Source organism: Leucoraja erinacea, chromosome 7 (genome assembly GCF_028641065.1).
Source record: "Leucoraja erinacea ecotype New England chromosome 7, Leri_hhj_1, whole genome shotgun sequence".
In the NCBI taxonomy this organism is placed as follows: domain Eukaryota; kingdom Metazoa; phylum Chordata; class Chondrichthyes; order Rajiformes; family Rajidae; genus Leucoraja; species Leucoraja erinaceus.
In genome coordinates this window covers 33480764-33499294 of record NC_073383.1, presented here as the reverse complement: position 1 = coordinate 33499294, position 18531 = coordinate 33480764, and the positions used below count along the sequence as shown (strand labels likewise).

The 18531-nt window shown below is 44.6% G+C and overlaps 1 protein-coding gene across 1 annotated transcript in view; it reads right to left on the bottom strand.

Moving 5' to 3' along the window:
• The window catches only part of lancl1 (LanC antibiotic synthetase component C-like 1 (bacterial)), a 44968-nt gene that overhangs the window by 2346 nt on the left and 24091 nt on the right, over positions 1–18531 (bottom strand). Inside the window, exons 7-8 of the mRNA XM_055638180.1 lie at positions 16597–16773; positions 14217–14289 (exon numbers count right to left, since the gene is read on the bottom strand). Coding sequence (XP_055494155.1) covers positions 14217–14289; positions 16597–16773 — 250 coding nt within the window. The remainder of the gene's footprint in view (positions 1–14216; positions 14290–16596; positions 16774–18531) is intronic.

Sequence of the window (18531 nt, the reverse complement as noted above, 5' to 3'; positions counted from 1 at the left end):
TGCCCTGCGTGGACACCGTTAAAATACTTGCTGAGCAGCGAAGCAGGGACCACAGCCTAGTGTCCTTTTAAAATGATGCCATCCTGCAGCACTAGCTCATCTCGGACGGCAAAGAAAGGCCCGACTGGCAGTGGAACGTTGCAGTGTTTGTCTGGCGGAGGCAAGCGACCGTAGAGTACTGTCAGCAGCAGTGTGGGCAACCAAGTCCTCCATACAGGACGATGGAATAAAAGACACGGACATTACGACAAAGTCATCATCCGGCGAGGGCGGACCCTCGCAGGTCTTCCGGGATGCACGAGAGAGAGTGTCAGCCAGATGCATATCCTTACCACGTTTGTAGATCAGAACAATGTCATATTTTTGAAGCTGCAGCAACATCCGCTGTAGGCGCGCTGGAGAGGCATGAATCGGTTTGTTAAAGATGTTGATCAGAGGTTGGTGGTCAATTTCAGTCGTGACCGTATGTCCAAAGATAAAGTCGTCAAATTTCTTGCAGGCGAAAACAACCGCCAACAGCTCTTTCTCAATTTGGGCATATCGTTGTTCTGTGTCAGTCATAGTGCGCGAGGCATAGGCAACAGGCTTATTGCCGCTACAGTCATTTTGAAGACATGCTGCACCTAGTCTGTGTTGTGAAGCGTCACAAGTCAGTGTGACCGGTCAATTAGGTTCAAAGTAAGCGAGAGTAGGAGCACAAGTCATCTGCTGCTTAGTGTTGAACACCTTCTGCTGTTGCTCGTGCCAGGTCCAAGCAAGTGTCTTTGTGTGTAAGCTGGCGCAACGGGGCTGATATTTCGCTAAAATCCGGAATGAATTTGCTCAAGTAGTTAACAATGCCAAGGAATCTCTGCAAACTTAGCACGTCTGTGGGCGCTGGGAGCTCGTTGATAGCACTGGTTTTCGTCGGATCAGTTTTTAGGCCGTCTTTAGTAAACACATGGCTTATGTATTTCACCTCACTTACCCTGAATTTGCATTTTTGAGGGATCACTTGAGTTTGTTGGCCTTGGCGCGATCCAGGACCTTCGTCAGATTAGCATCGTCTTCTTCGACAGTTCGTCACGCAACGAGGATGTCATCCACTACAATGGAGCATGGGTAGCCTGCAAACAACTGCTCCATACCTTGTTGAAATACTTCACTAGCAGAGCTTATTCCAAAAGGCATGTGAAGAAATCTGTAACGCCCGAACGGAGTGCTGAAAGTGGTTAACTTGGAGGAGTTGTGTTCCAATGAAATCTGCCAGAATTAACTCTTGGCATCTAGTACTGTGAATACAGTTGCCTTTGCCATCTGCGCTGCGATCTCGTCCACAGTGCGCATGGGATAGAGGTCATTTAATTGCCGTGTTTAAGTCCTTGGGATTGATACAAATCCGTATTTCGTCTTTCTTCTTCTTCGTTGCCATGACCACGGTGGAGATCCAATCCGAGGGGTCAGCAACGGGAGCAATCACACCTAGAGACACCATTCTGTTGAGTTCACTTTGAACGCGGTCTCGCATAGCATGGGGAATCTTATGAGCTGGACAAACAACTGGAAATACCTCAGGGTCAATGGTGATCGTGTACCTGACAGGCAACCGGCCCAGCTTATCGGCAAACAAAATCTGGTATTGTGTCAGGATTTGATGGCTAAAGTCACAGGCTGTAGTCAGATGACAAGACTGAAAGAGACAAGACCCATGTCTTGACATGCGTTGACACCCAGTAGAGACGGCACATTTTCACGAACCACATAGAAACTCAGGTTGTGGACACAAGCAGCGTAACTCAACTTGACCGTTAGGGTGCACTGGACCTCCTGCAAATGGGATCCTGAAAAAGACCTTCGCCAGCAGCCAGCAAATCCGTGGGAGCTGGTTGAGAGCATTCTGAGAGCGAGTTCTCACGGCCAAGTGAATTAACAGATTGTCTTGTTTGAACTCTGTTGCTACGTGAACGACAGCATTTGAAGAAATGATTTACTTTGTTGCAAAATGCCATAATTTTCCATATATGCAGGGCAATGGTCACGAACAGCAGCATGTGAACCCCCAAAGTTAAAGCAATTGTCTATACATCTCACGATAGAGGTATCGGGCACTTGACGAGAATGAGGAATAATGTTGTAGCCCGCTCAACCACACCTTATAGCCCAGGACCTTCAAGTCCTGGCACCATCCTCGTAAATCTCTCTTCACCCTTTCCAGCTTAAGAACATTTTTCCTATAGTGGGGTGAATAAAAGTGAACACAATAATCTCAAGTCAAGTCAAGAGAGTTTATTGTTATGTGTTCCAGATAGGACAATGACATTCTTGCTTACTGCAGCACAACAAAATATTGTAGGCATAAATACAGATCATATATATATACACACACACATAAATAACAGATAAAGTGCAATAGGCTGTTATAGTTCAGAGTTTACTTGAAGTTGTGTTTAATAGTCTGATGGCTGTGGGGAAGGCGCTGTTCCAGAACCTGTATGTTGCAGATTTCAGGCTCCTATACCTTTTACCTGATGGCAGTGGAGAGATGAGTGTGTGGCCAGGATAATGCTGTCAGCCTTTTTGAGGCAGCGACTGTGATAGATCCCCTCGATGCTAGGGAGGTCAGAGCCGATGATGGACTGGGCAGTGTTTACAACATTTTGCCGCCTTTTCCGCTCGTGGACACTCAAGTTGCCGAACCAAGCCACGATGCAACAGCATGCTCTCTACTGTGCACCTTTGGAAGTTCGAGAGAGTCCTCCTTGACATACTGACTCTCCGTAATCTACTCAGGAAGTAGAGGCGCTGATGTGCTTTCTTTATAATTGTATCAGTGTTCTGAGACCAGGAGAGATCTTAGGAAATATGCACGCCAGGAATTTGAAGTTCCAAAGTCCACAATCAGTTCTTTGGTTTTGCTGGTGTTGAGAGCCAGGTTATTGTGCTGGCACCATTTGGTCAATCGGTTGATCTCACTGCTATACTCTGACTCGTCCCCATCAGTGATACGTCCCACAACAATGGTGTCGTTGGCGAACTTGATGATGGTGTTCACACTATGTCCGGCTACGCAGTCATGAGTATAGAGTGAGTACAGCAGGGGGCTGAGCACGCAGCCTTGAGGTGCTCCCGCGCTGATTGTTATCGAGAATGACACATTTCCATCAATACGGACAGACTGTGGTCTGTGAATAAGGAAGTCGAGTATCCAATTGCAGAGGTATGCGCAGAGACCCAGATCTGAGAGCTTGGTACCAGCTTGGAGGGGATGATGGTATTAAATGCCGAGCTGTAGTCAATGAATAACAGCCTGACATATGAGTTATTGTTGTCCAAGTGGTCCAGAACGGATTGGAGAGCCAGTGAGATCGCATCCACCGTTGATCTATTGTGGTGGTAAGTGAACTGCAGTGGGTACAGGTTTTTGTCGAGGAATTAGTTGATTTGCGCCATGATCAGCCTCTCAAAGCATTTCATCACCACAGATGTTAGTGGCACTGGTCGATAGTCATTGAGGCAAGTCACCTTGCTCTTCTTGGGCACCGGTATTATTGATGCCCTTTTAAAGCAGGTGGGAACCTCAGACCTCAGAAGTGGGAGGTTGAAAATGTCCGTAAAAACTCCAGCACAGGTATTTAAAACATGCCTGGGTATACCATCAGGTCCAGGCGCTTTCCGAGGGTTCACCCTTCTGAAGGACCTTCTGTGACTGTGACCGAAATACCATCACGGCGAATGGGGGCTTGGGAAGGCACATCAGTGTTCTCCCTATCAAAGCGTGCATAAAACGCATTAAGTTCGTCAGGGAGTGGTGCTTCGCTGACATTTGAGCTGCCTCCTGATTTCGCCTTGTAGGAGGTGATTGCATTCAAGCCCCGCCACAGTTGCCGAACATCCATCTCATCCTCAGGCTTGGAACAGGTCCCCTTTGGCCTTTTTGATGGCCTTAATAAGGTCGTATCTGAACTTCTTGTAGACCTCTGTATCTCCAGACCTGAATGCCCTGGACCTGGTCTTCAGAAGAAAGTGGATCTCATGGTTCATCCAAGGCTTCTTAGGAAACACTCGGAAGGTTTTTGTTGGGATGCAGTTCTCTACATATTTCTTTATGAAGTCTGTAGGGACTGTGGTGTATTCATTCAGGTCCGTTGCTGAGTCCCTGAGCATTGCCCAGTCTACAGACTCCAAACAGTCCTGGAGTTGTTCCTCTGCCCCCCTCCCCTCCCCCCGACCAGCTCTCTACAGTCCTCACCTCTGGGGTGCGCTCTTCAATTGCTGCCTATAGGCAGGAAGAAGCAGCACCGCAGTATGGTCGGATTTACCGAAGTGAGGGCAAGGGATAGAGCGATAGGCATCCTTGATGGCCGTGTATCAGTGGTCGAGGGTGTTTGGTCCTCTGGTGCTGCAGGAGACATGTTGGTGGAAGTTAGGGAGTGATTTCTTAAGGTTAGCTTTGTTGAAATCCCCGGCTGTGATGGTAAATGCCTCGGGGTAAGCCGTCTGGTGCTTGTTGACCATGGTGTGCAGCTCCCCCAGTGCCAAGTGGACATCTGCCTGGAGAGGGATGTAGACCCCGGTCAGGATGATGGAGGTGAATTCCCTCGGTAGGTAGAAGGGACGGCACTTCACAGCCAGGTGTTCCAGGTGTGGAGAGCAGAAGTTGGACAGGACTGCCACGTCTGAGCACCACGCAGAGTTGACTGCGATGCAGACGCCCCCTCATCTCCCTTTCCCAGATGCCAGTGTACGGTCCATGCGATGGATGGAGAAACCTTCAGGCTGGGCTGCTGAGTCTGGGGAGCTGGGGGTGAGCCATGTCTCTGTGAAACAGAACATTCCCTCAGCTCCCTTTGGTAAAGCAGCCTTGCTCTTAAATCCTCCACTTTATTTTCAAGGAAATGTGCATTGGCCAGGAGGATGGTAGGGAGAGGGGGGTCAAAGTCCCCTGCGCTTCTGTCTGACCTGAAGTCCTGCCCGTCGGCCACGTTTCCGGACACAATGGAGGCCTCCCCGTAGTTTCCAGGTACTCTAAATGTAGTCTCACCAATGTGTGGTACATTTGTAACATAATCTCCCAATTATATACTGGCAGAGATATAGACATTGCATATATGGATTTTAGGAAAGCACTTGACAATATTCCACGTGCTGCTCTGGAAAGTTAGATCACCTGGGATCCAAGGAGAGCCAGCTGACTGGATAGAAAATTGGGTTCTTAGACGGAAGCAGAGGCTGATGGTGAAATAGTGTTTTTCGGACTCGATGCCTGTGACTAGTGGTGTGCCTCAGAGTTTGGTGCTGGGACCATTGCTGTTTGTCATCTATATCAATGAATTGGATGAAAATGTACAAGGCATGATTAGTAAGTTTGCACATGACACTAAAGTGAGTGGATTTTGTAGATAGCTTAGATGGCTGTCAAAAATTGCAGCGGGATCTTGATGGGTTGGACAGGAGGGCTTAAGAATGGTTAATGAAGTTTAATACAGAGAAGTGCGAGGTGTTGCATTTTGTGAAGTCAAAACAGGACCTACACGATGAATGCCAGGGGTCTGGGAAGTTTTGTAGCGCAGAAGGATCTAGGAGTGCAGGTACATGGTTTCTTGAAACTGGCGTAACAAGTGGATAGGGTGGTCAAGAAGGCTTTCAACACATTAGCCTTCATCAGTCAGTGTTTTGAGTATAGACATTGAGAGGTCATGTAACAGATGTACAAGCCAATGGTGAGGCCACATTTAGAATATTATGTTCAGTTTTGGTCACCCTGTTATGGGAAAGATGTTGTTAAGATGGAAAGGGTGCAGAGATTTATAAGGATGTTGCGAGGACTCGATGGGCCTGAGCTATAGGGAGAGGTTGAGCAAGCTAGGACATTATTGCTTGGAGTGCAGGAGGATGAAGGGTGATCTTATAGAGGGGCACAAATTCATGAGAGGAATAGATAAGGTAAATTCACAGTCTTTTACCCCGAATGGGTGAATAGAGAAACAGACTACAAACGTTTAAAGTGAGGGGGAAAGATTTTTTACACAAAGGATGGTATGGAATAAGCTGCCGGAGGAGGTGGTTGAGACAGGTACTATCACAACATTTAAGAAACATTTAGACAGGCACATAGACAGGATAGGTTTAGAGGGATATAGACCAAACGCAGGCAGGTGGCACTAGTGTAGATGTGGCATGTTGGTTGGCGTGGGCAGGTTGTAACAAAGGGCTTGTTTCCATGCTGTACGACTCTATGAATAAGAATAAGAGTTGAGTTGAGGTGTGTAAGTGTCTCTATATGCTACTGTATATGAAGCTAATGAGTCAGAATAGATTTAAAAATGAAGAAAATTGGGAATCAATGAGAATGATTAGATGTGAGGATACTATGGTCTTCAATGAATTCAGTTGCCTCAATGGTCTTGATCTCAGACTTTTAGCAGAATGCCTCCATGGGATGCGCTTCACTCTACTTTGCTCTTGGCTGTCATTGAGCACCATATCCTTCTGCTGCAAGAAACAGGGATTTCCAATATATTTCTACAATCATATCTGAATAGTTGAATAGCCAACTCAATTCTTGTCAATTAATTTGCCTTATTTTGATACTGGAGGGCTTCATGCCCTGAAGAATACAGAATGTATTTTTGCCTTTCCTTTTCCACCAAAACGTTGACAGAATATTCTGAAAATCTGAGTATTTCCTTCCTCCCATGGTCAGCATTTTTCAGTTCTTCCATGTTCAGTATCTTTGGTGTCAATATACCGTTGCTCTGTATTATGACACCAAGCTAAGGATCTGGTTACATAGTGTAAGTTTGATCTATGCACATGCACATTTCTGATGAATGGCACAAATAAATAATTATATGCTCGCACCAGGAAGTTGGCACTTGATTTCATTGAGTGGGTGAAGGTAAACAATATATTCTGTTCCTTGTGCCTGTTCGAGGGCTACCCAATTTAATCTTCATCTTGTGTTAGCAAAAACTCTGGAAAAAACATTAAGTGGAAATGCATAATAAATATTTGTAACAAAGATTCAGATTCAGATTCAGATTCAATTTTAATTGTCATTGTCAGTGTACAGTACAGAGACAACAAAATGCATTTAGCATCTCCCTTGAAGAGCGACATAGCAAACGATTTGAATAAAAAATAAATAATAAGTGCAGTGCCTTCCGGTCGGAGACAGAGCAGTTGCCATACCATACTGTGATGCAGTTGGTAAGGATGCTCTCGATGGTGCAGCGGTAGAAGTTCACCAGGATCTGAGGAGACAGATGGACCTTCTTCAGTCTCCTCAGGAAGAAGAGACGCTGATGAGCCTTCTTGATCAGAGTAGAGGTATTGTGGGTCCAAGAGAGGTCATCGGAGATGTTGACTCCCAGGAACCTGAAGCTAGAAACACGTTCCACCTCCGTCCCGTTAATGTGGATGGGGGTGTGCGTGCCGCCTCTGGACTTCCTGAAGTCTACAATGAGCTCCTTGGTCTTCTTGGAGTTAAGGGCCAGGTTGTTGTCAGCGCACCATGCTGCTAAGTGCTGGACCTCCTCCCTGTAGGCCAGCTCATCGTTGTTGCTGATGAGGCCAATCACCGTTGTATCATCTGCATACTTGATGATGGTGTTAGTACCATGTACAGGTGTGCAGTCATAGGTGAAGAGGGAGTAGAGGAGGGGGCTCAGCACACAGCCCTGAGGAACGCCGGTGTTCAGGGTGAGGGTTGAAGAGGTGTGCTTGTCTAACCTCACAGACTGGGGTCTGTTGGTTAGAAAGTCCAGTATCCAGTTGCAGAGGGAGGGGTCGATGCCCAGGTTACCGAGTTTGGTGATCAGAAACTCGTAGCACTCAACGTCTGGTCCATCTTTCAAATCCAACCTTGCACCAAGATCGTGTTTGTTACAATCTCTCCCAAATAAATCAGTTTGTTCCCTTATTCCAAGAACTGAAATAATAACTTTTGTCCATATGTCAATTAATTTGCATCAGGTTTTTACTTTCATTTCATTTCAGAGACATAATTTAGTTGGTTATTCATTGGCAACATGTGCCTGTATGAATAAGCCGATTGTCTTTGCTATGTACCCTGCAAATCCTGTTGCATTCAGCCATCATTTCTGAAAAGAGTACAGAAACAGAGAAGGTAGGTATGTATGGAGAAATCATTAAGAGTGGCTAGGGAGTTTGGGGTATAATGACATACTGTTTCTTCCAATGGGTAAGAAGCTGAAAGTGTTTTCCTTCAGAATGCGCAACGCAGCCCAAAGATTTCACGATCCATTGTATGACGGGATTGTGTCATTGGGAAATCATGGTGTCAGACATAAAAGTCTTGGCCAATTAACCCCCCCCACCCGCACCAGGATGAGAAGTGCTGTCCCTTCTAACTTTCAAGGAATGTACATGGGAGAACGTGTCTTACGAAGCTGATTAACTTTTTTTGAAGTAGCCAAAAAGTTTGTCAAGAAGGGCAAAGCTGTAGATATTGTCTATATGGTGCTCAGCCAGGCCTTTGATAAGGTTCCACATGGTAGGCAGCCCTGAAAGATAAGATCTTATGGAATCCTGTGGGAGCTGGCTAAATGGAAGCAGAATTAATTTCATAGAAGGGTTCTAATGGAAGATTACCACATTATTTAGACTTTACAGATACATCGAGTCACACTGTCCAGCGATCACCCCGTACATTATCCTACACGCTAAGGACAATTTGCCAAAGCCAATTAACCTACAAACCTGTACATCGTCGGAGTGTGAGAGGAAACTGGAACACCCAGACAAAACCCACATGGTCACAGGGAGAACGTACAAACTCCGGACAAATAGCACCTGTAGTCAGGATCAAACCCGGGTCTATTCGTCAGCAATTCTACTGCTGTTTCACCGTGCGCATGTCCAAATGATTATACTGGGCATAATCACAGGGAAAGACTTAATAAGAACTGGAGGGGCATTTTTTTCCACACAGAGGGTGGTGCAGATGTGGGACAAGTTGCTGGAGGAGGTAGTTGAGGCAGGAACTATAACAACATTTGGGCAGGTACAGGTTTAGAGGGATATGGGCCAATCACAGGCATGTGGTAATGGTGTAGATAGGGCAGCTTGGTCGTCATGGGCAAGTTGGGCTAAAGGGCCTCTTTCTGTGCTGTGTGACTCTAAGAACATGTATGCCTAGCTGTTGTTTATCGACTACTACTCGCCGTTATTAATTCATGCGGATTGTGGTCTGCCAAGACCATTCATCTGCCAGGATGAGGAAGTCAAGGATCCAATTCAACATCATTATCCACTCCAAACCTAACATCAAACTCAGTGAATTGTGTCTTGGCTCATCCCTTTGTAATTGGATCAGTTTGAATTGGTAACAACACTTTATTTTTAATAACCATCAATACAAGAGTACCTCAAAGATGTGTGCTCAGTCCCCTGCTCTGTTCTCTCTATACCCATAACTGTGTAGCCTAATAGCTCCAATGCCTCCTTCAAATTCCCCACGATACCACCATTGTTAGACAAAAAAATAGGTTACGATGAGTCAAAGTACAGGAGGGAAATTTAACATCGAATTCAATGTGAACAGAACACCAATCTTGCTCTCAATGTTAGCAAGATAAGGAGCTGATTGTTGACTTCAGGAAAGCCGGGAATCCACAAGAATTTCTTGAATGATGGGATGGTGGTGGAAAGAATGAACTGCTTTAAGTTCCTGGGCATGCATAACTGTGAAGGTTTAATAAGAACCCGAGGGGCATCTTTTTCACACAGAAGGTGGTCTGTATATGGGATGAACTGCGAACCAGCTCATCATGCAAACAAACCACCCTTCCATTCACTCCATCTACACTCCACACTGCCTTGGCAAGGCCACTAGCAGAATCAAGGATGAGTCTTACCCCGGGTACTCCCTCTTCTCCCCTCTCCCATCAGACAATTGGTACAGAGGTTTGAAAACGCATACCTCCGGATTCAGGGACAGTTTCTTCCCAGCTGTTACTAGGCAACTGAAACGTCCTCTCACCAGCTAGAGTGCGGTCCTGATCTCCCGTCAACCTCATTGAAGACCTTTCATCTATCTTTAATTGGACCTTATTTGACTTTACCTTGCTCTAAATGTTGTACGCTTTAGTCTGTACAGTGGATGGCTTGATTGCAATCATGCATAGTCTTTTATTTGACTGGATAGCACACAACAAAGGCTTTTCACTGTACTTGGATACATGTGACACTAATAAACTAAACGTCGTAATTTAAAATTTTCTCTCTGCCAATTCTACTCTACAGTCTAAATTGACATACTGTAATCTCTTTCTTAGGTTTCAATTGGAGACATCAAGATTTGCAGCTGCATTCACCTCAGTAAATCGATCACTGAGCAATTTCTCCACATTAGTCCTCTCGTGTAGTTGTGTTCCAGTTCTTGGCTCCTGGAGCCCAATGCTTTGTGCTCGATGCCAAAAAATATCCTAAAACATGGCAGTAATTTGGCGCAGCAAGTGGAGCTCCTCATAGTCCCAGAGACCCTAGTTTGATCCTGATCTTGGGGTGCTGTCTGTGTGGAGTTTGTACATTCTCCCTGTGACTGCGAGTTTATCCCTGGTACTCTGGTTTCCTCCCAAATCACAAAGACGTGCGGGTTTTTTGTTTAAGTGGCCCTCTGTAAATTGCCCCCAGTGTGTAGGGAGTGGATGAGAAAATAGGAAAACATAGAACTAGTGTGAATGGGTGACTGGCGGTCAGCATGGACACTATTCCATGCTATATCTCTAAAGCGAAAACAAAAATCTCTCCTGAGCCCAGCACAATGTTGCAACTACAAACAAAGTTCACCAATGCCTCTACTTCCTTAGACGATTGAGAAGATTTAGTATGTCAATGAATATTGTCTTGAACTTCTTACAGGTGTACGGTGGAGAGCATACTGACTGGTTGCATCATGGCATGGCTCGGCAACCCAAATATCCAGGGAAGTGATAGACACTGCAGTGTGCATTACAGGTACTGACTATCGAAGGGATCTATAGGAGGCGCTGCATCAAATAGCCAGATAATATAATCTGAAACCCATTCCACCGCTAAACTCTCATTTCTTTACTATCATCAAGAAGAAAATAAAGGAGCCTGAAAACCGTGGCTACCAAGTTGAAGAACAGCTTCTTCCCAGCAAACATCAGACTTTTGAACAGTACACAATACTAAACTCAGCAACCATGATCTTCCATGGACTGTGTCTTTGGTTGCACTACTGAGTTCAGTTTTTACTCTATTGTGGTTATCATAATATCCATTTATTGTATTTTTGATTGTTATATATTATCTGTGTTTAATTACACTTGCGGGCCTGTTAAGCTGCAGCAAGCGAGAATTTTGTTGTTCTGCTGTCTGTACACGTGGCAATTAAACACTTGTGTCTCTTGAACTACGTGCACATCTGTTTGGTATAGTGTACAAAAGTGAATGAGTGAAATATAGTGCCATGCAGTCAGAAATTAAGCTTTCCTCGCTCTCTCTTTCACTAGGAATTTCTGGGCAGCTAACAACATGAATCAAAAATATTGAGGCTAACCAAGTTGGCACCCACATTGAGGTCACGCACATTAGGTGAATACCTGGAGTGCTTTAGTCCTTCCATTCTGCAATCACTTTTTGACAGCACAAATTAACTTGACATATCATGACAGTTAGAGATGGGATATATTAGGCTGTGGTGATATGCAGTCGGTGGGCGAGCGCGCCAATCAACTTTGCACGACCCGTCAGCAGGCCCTGGAGATCCTCCCGACGGTGCCGGGCAGCGCACAGCAGGTCGGTGCTTCAATTGACCGCGTCATCGCCACGCTTAAACGCCCTCCACGGCAGGATCCGGCCGCCATTGCGCACCCGTCGTTTGTTTTCCTACGTCGGGACGTGCACCAGACGCCCCTTCAGCGATCGTACGAAACATAGAAACATAGAAATTAGGTGCAGGAGTAGGCCATTCGGCCCTTCGAGCCTGCACCGCCATTCAATATGATCATGGCTGATCATCCAACTCAGTATCCCGTACCTGCCTTCTCTCCATACCCCCTGATCCCCTTAGCCACAAGGGCCACATCTAACTCCCTCTTAAATATAGCCAATGAACTGGCCTCAACTACCCTCTGTGGCAGAGAGTTCCAGAGATTCACCACTCTCTGTGTGAAAAAAGTTCTTCTCATCTCGGTTTTAAAAAGATTTCCCCCTTATCCTTAAGCTGTGACCCCTTGTCCTGGACTTCCCTAACATCGGGAACAATCTTCCTGCATCTAACCTGTCCAACCCCTTAAGAATTTTGTAAGTTTCTATAAGATCCCCTCTCAATCTTCTAAATTCTAGAGAGTATAAACCAAGTCTATCCAGTCTTTCTTCATAAGACAGTCCTGACATCCCAGGAATCAGTCTGGTGAACCGTCTCTGCACTCCCTCTATGGCAATAATGTCCTTCCTCAGATTTGGAGACCAAAACTGTACGCAATACTCCAGGTGTGGTCTCACCAAGACCCTGTACAACTGCAGTAGAACCTCTCTGCTCCTATATTCAAATCCTTTTGCAATGAAAGCTAACATACCATTCGCTTTCTTTACTGCCTGCTGCACCTGCATGCCTACCTTCAATGACTGGTGTACCATGACACCCAGGTCTCGCTGCATCTCCCCCTTTCCCAATCGGCCACCATTTAGATAATAGTCTGCTTTCCTGTTTTTGCCACCAAAATGGATAACCTCACATTTATCCACATTATACTGCATCTGCCAAACATTTGCCCACTCACCCAGCCTATCCAAGTCACCCTGCAGTCTCCTAGCATCCTCCTCACAGCTAACACTGCCCCCCAGCTTAGTGTCATCCGCAAACTTGGAGATATTGCCTTCAATTCCCTCATCCAGATCATTAATATATATTGTAAATAGCTGGGGTCCCAGTACTGAGCCTTGCGGTACCCCACTAGTCACTGCCTGCCATTGTGAAAAGGACCCGTTTACTCCTACTCTTTGCTTCCTGTTTGCCAGCCAGTTCTCTATCCACATCAATACTGAACCCCCAATGCCTTGTGCTTTAAGTTTGTATACTAATCTCTTATGTGGGACCTTGTCGAAAGCCTTCTGGAAGTCCAGATACACCACATCCACTGGTTCTCCCCTATCCACGCTACTAGTTACATCCTCGAACAATTCTATAAGATTCGTCAGACATGATTTACCTTTCGTAAATCCATGCTGACTTTGTCCAATGATTTCACCACTTTCCAAATGTGCTGCTATCCCATCTTTAATAACTGACTCTAGCAGTTTCCCCACTACCGATGTTAGACTAACTGGTCTGTAATTCCCCATTTTCTCTCTCCCTCCCTTCTTAAAAAGTGGGGTTACGTTTGCTACCCGCCAATCTTCAGGAACTACTCCAGAATCTTAAGAGTTTTTAAAGATTATTACTAATGCATCCACTATTTCTGGAGCTACTTCCTTAAGTACTCTGGGATGCAGCCTATCTGGCCCTGGGGATTTATCGGCCTTTAATCCATTCAATTTACCCAACACCACTTCCGGCTAACCTGGATTTCACTCAATTCCTCAGTGTGGACCTCACAAGGTCCTCTAGTATGGCCCTTCCACTTTCCTTTGGACATGGGGGGTTGCCGTGAGACGGTCTCCATTGCGCGGCTGAAGCCGGCACACGTGGGCATCAGCCAGCCAGTGCGACTTGCGCAGCCTCATCCTCCAGGTCAACCTCCATTCCGGCCCCTTCCCCAAGCGCCCGCGCCGCAATCTTCACCTGGCAATGTGTCTCCGGTTCCAGCGCCTGCCGTGGTGCGCACACGGGCTGGTCGTCCCGTACGTCCCCCTGCCCGTTTCGTGCCTCAGGTTCTTGGGGGGGGGGGGGGGGGTCCAGTGGCGGTTCCTGCGGAGTAGGCCACTCCCTGGTTCATCCCCCTCGGCACTTGATGGACTGGTCCAGGGGCGGCTCCCATCTATGAAGATAAGAGCTGGGATTTTTGACGCAAGACCAGTATTCGGTCTCTCACTAAAGCAGAGAGTAGTGTGCTGTGCTCATTAAAGCATCTACAGAATTTGCCTGGCTCCTCGCCTTCATTCCGGACTCTCTCACGCACCTGCTACAAGGCAACATTTTAATTCCAAAATCTATCACAATGAACGTAAAATAGCATTCTTAAACAAAAACAAAACAGCCGCAGTACAAGGGCTTCCAGTAGAAAGAGATTTTAAATGCTTATTACCTTCAAAGAGAGAGAAAGGAGAGTCCGGTGTTCTACAGCCATGTTTCCCATAATCAAGACACCATTCTGCAAACTTAAAACCAAAGATCCGCACTTACAACAAATCCATCAGGTATGAAACAAAATACACAATGCTTAGTATTTGTTTCACTTCTATTAACATCCTCTAATATTGGTGATGTTTGACCTTGGCCTCAAATCCCAGCATCCTCTCAATTTGAAGCCTGCTCCAGGTAAATTGGGATTCTCAGAAGCAATTCATACATTGAGCAGCATATGTAGAGCATCGAACTGTACCAAATCTCTTGGACTAGCAATGTTACTCACATCTCATGGATGATAGTTACATTAATAAAGCATTGCAGATAATAAAGAGTTTTCTACACTCAATGAAGAGCAGATGCTTTTAAAACAGGGCACATATAAAGATGAACTTTCACTGCTTAACCACAAGACTAGAACTTAATATACCAATTATCTCCTCAATTAACATTTCCCAAGAAACTCAAGGAATAAAATAGCTTGTTTCCCTGTCATTTTCCCCTCAGTTCCAAATTGACCAATTCTCATTAAACCTTCGCCAGTGCAATTCTTTAAAGAGAGAGTAACATTGATAGTCCAGGGGATTTGGTGCAGCACAATGCTCTACATTATGAATTGCTACCAAATATCCCAATTTTCCTTGAGCAAGCTTCAGAGTGAGAAGCAATTCTCAATGCTTCCAACTAACATTGTATGCTGTACAAAGCAGGTCAAAGTATGCCACATGTAAATAATGTTAACATGCCAATGAGCAACATCTTAACACAAGATGGCGCATTTGGCATATTGTCCTTCACCCTGCTGGAGAAAGGGTGCCATTAAGCTGGATGGAATTTTACAAGGATGTTGCCAGTACTCGAGGGCCTGTGATATAGAGAGATTGGGTAAAGTAGAACTTTGTTATTTGGAGCCCAGGAGGCCAAGGGGTGATCTTATAGAGATCTATAAAATCATGAGTGGATTTGATAGGGTGAATGCACAGTATTTTACCAAAGGTAGGGGAATCCAGAGGACATACAGTGCAATCAGAAAGTATTCAAACCTCTTCACTTTATTCACATTTTATTACGTACAGCCTTATTTTAAAATAGATTCAATTCTTTTTTTTTTATCATCAATCTACACACAATACCACAGAATGAAGAAGCGAAAACAGGCGTTTCAAAATATTTGCAAAGTAATAAAAAATAAATAACTAAAATATCACATTTACATAAGTATTCAGACCCTTTGCTATGACACTCAAATTGAGCTTAGGTTCATCCTGTTTCCATTGATTATCCTTGAGATGTTTCTACAACTTGATTGGAGTCCACCAGTGGTAACTTAAAGTGATTGGATATGATTTGGAAAGGCACACACCTGTCTATATAAGGTCCCACAGTTAACAGTGCATGTCAGGAAAAAAAAGCCATGAAGATGAAGGAATTGTCCGTAGACCTCCGAGACAAGATTGTGTCGAGACACAGATCTGGGGAAGGGTATAAAACAATTTCTGCAGCATTGCAGGTCCCGAAGAGCACAGTGGCCTCCGTCATTCTTATGATGGAAGGACTGGAATCACCAGGACTCTTCATAGAGCTGGCCGCCTGGCCAAAGTGAGCAATCGGGGGAGAAGGGTCTTGGTCAGAAAGGTGACCAAGAACCTGATGCAGTTGTGACTGAGCACCAGAATTCCTCTGATGGGAGAACCTTCCAGAAGGACAACTATATATGCAGCACTCCACCAATCAGGCAGCATCATGCTGTGGGGATGTTTTTCAGCGGCAGAAACTAGGAGACTGGTCAGGATCGAGGGAAAGATGAATGGAGCAAAGTACAAAGAGATCCTTGATGAAAACGTGCTCCAGAGCGTTCAGGATCTCAGACTGGGACGGAGGTTCACCTTCCAACAGGACAACGACCCTAAGCACACAGCCAAGACAACGCAGGAGTGACTTCGTGACAAGCCTGTGAATGTCCTTGAGTGGCCCAGCCAGAGCCCGGACTTGAACCCGAGCGAACATCTCTGGAGGGACCTGAAAATAGCTGTGCATCAACGCTCCCCATCCAACGTGACAGGGTTTGAGAGGATCTGCAGAGAAGAATGGGAGAAATTACCCAAACACAGGTGTGCCAAGCTTGTAGCGTCATTCCCAACAAGACATGAGGCTGTAATCGCTGCCATGGGTGCCTCAACAAATTACTGAGTGAAGGATCTGAATACTTATGTAAATGTGATATTTCAGTTATTTATTTTTAATTAAGATGACTCCATAATTTTTAATCTATGACTCCATTATTATAAAATGTAAAATGTGTGGTATATTCTCTCTAACAAATAGACATTATTACATACCTTGCAGGCTCTGTACAAATACTTCTTATCTTGAGTAAGATTGAACATGGCTAAAAAAGCATAGGCATTCCCAGCAGGACCATGGCATAGTCCATATCCTTTTTTTAACAGCCCTCTTTGCCAAATTACGTCACAGCAATCTGCAGCATCTTTCAGATAGTTTTCATCCTTGAAAATCTATTGCCATATAACAGATTAAATAAAAACAGATGGACATATGACATCTGGACATAATACAAATAAACTGAACATAAAATTCAACCCATAATTGTTCATGCCCTATTCTCATATCAACTTCATTTCAACCCATCTGCATATGACTCTATTCACTTATCTCTTAACAATTTGTCCAACTTTCCCTAAAATGCATCTATATTATTTGCTCCAACCACTATCCGTTCGACATTCAAAAAATCCTGTCGTCCACTGGTTTCCTTCGTGACCATCGTTCTGATACCCTCTTAATATTCCACATTCCCTCTGCATCCACTGTCAAAACTTTTCATCATTTTTAAGCCTTTTCTCACCTGCTTCTTTTCTCAATCTGGTTGTCTTTTACTGACTGGCGTTCCCTCACCATTTCCCCTAATCGCTGTACCTATTCTCTGTACCTTTTATATTGTTTTGATAATGTAATGATCAGAATTATGCGCATTATTATAAGTATAAATTGATGGAGGTTGATACAGCTTTATCATGCCCTTCCTACATTTCAAATGCATTCTTCCAGAAATACATCCCAGTGCCTAGTTTATTTTTTTACGGCCTTGCTGATCTGTGCACAACTGTGAGACCTGTGTATCTGTACTTCGAGATCTCTTTGCTCCTCTAAACCTGCAGAAGCATCTTCTAAGTAGTAAGTCTTTTTCCTACTAAATTGTACTGCTCAGATTTATATTTACTGTATTTAGAGTCAAGAGTGTTTAATTGCCATAAACACTCCCATCAAGCCTTGTGGATGTGTCCATCTTAATGTTTACAAAAGACACACCGGCACCTCCTTGGTTTCAAACTGGTTTAGCACACTCCATCCATACTCATCCCACTCTCCTCCATGTCCTCTCCTTGGTGAATATAGATACTCATTTAGTACCTCGCCTACATCCTCTGACTCCAAACATAAATTCCTTCCTTTATTCATCAATGATCCTACCTTCTCAATATTCACCCTGTTGTTGTTAATGTACATATCGTTTTGGCTTTTCTAATTTCCTGCTTTTTTGGTCTATTCCACAAAAGTTTTATTCACATTTAATTCTTCCTTTTTATTGATCTTTCTGTTTGCTGTCATCCTGTCATTATCCATAGGAAGCTTGAGCACTTCTGTCCTTTGTCCAATATAAATTTCCTACTGTTATCAAGATACAAAATCATGGACTAGAAAAAACTGTCCCATCCAGCCAGTTTCATATTACAACAACGCATTTTACAACTCCACAAGGAATGGTGCTGGCTATGCTGCTGTTCATTATTTATAGTAATAATATGGATAAGATTATAGGTGGCACGGTTCGTAAGTTTGTGGACGACCCTAAAATTAGTGGTATAATGGAAGAAGGTTATGCAGGATTACAATGAGATCTTGATCAACTGGGTCAATGTGCTAAGGAATGGCAGATGGAGTTTAATTCAGATAAATGTAAGGTGTTGCCTTTTGATAAGATAACCCAGGCAGGACTCACAAAGTAGTAGAGCACTAGAGAGTGTGGTGAAATAGTGAGACCAGGGGTGCAGATGCATAGTTCCACAAAATTAGCGATTAGTGAAGATGTTTGGCACGTTTGCCTTAATCGCTCATATTTGGTTTAGTTTTGAGATACAGCATAGAAACAGGCCCTTTGGTCCACGAAGTCCATGCAGACCATTGATCACCTGTTATTGAGTATAGGAGTTGGGTCGTCATGTATAATTGCAAAATATGTTCGGATGGTGACA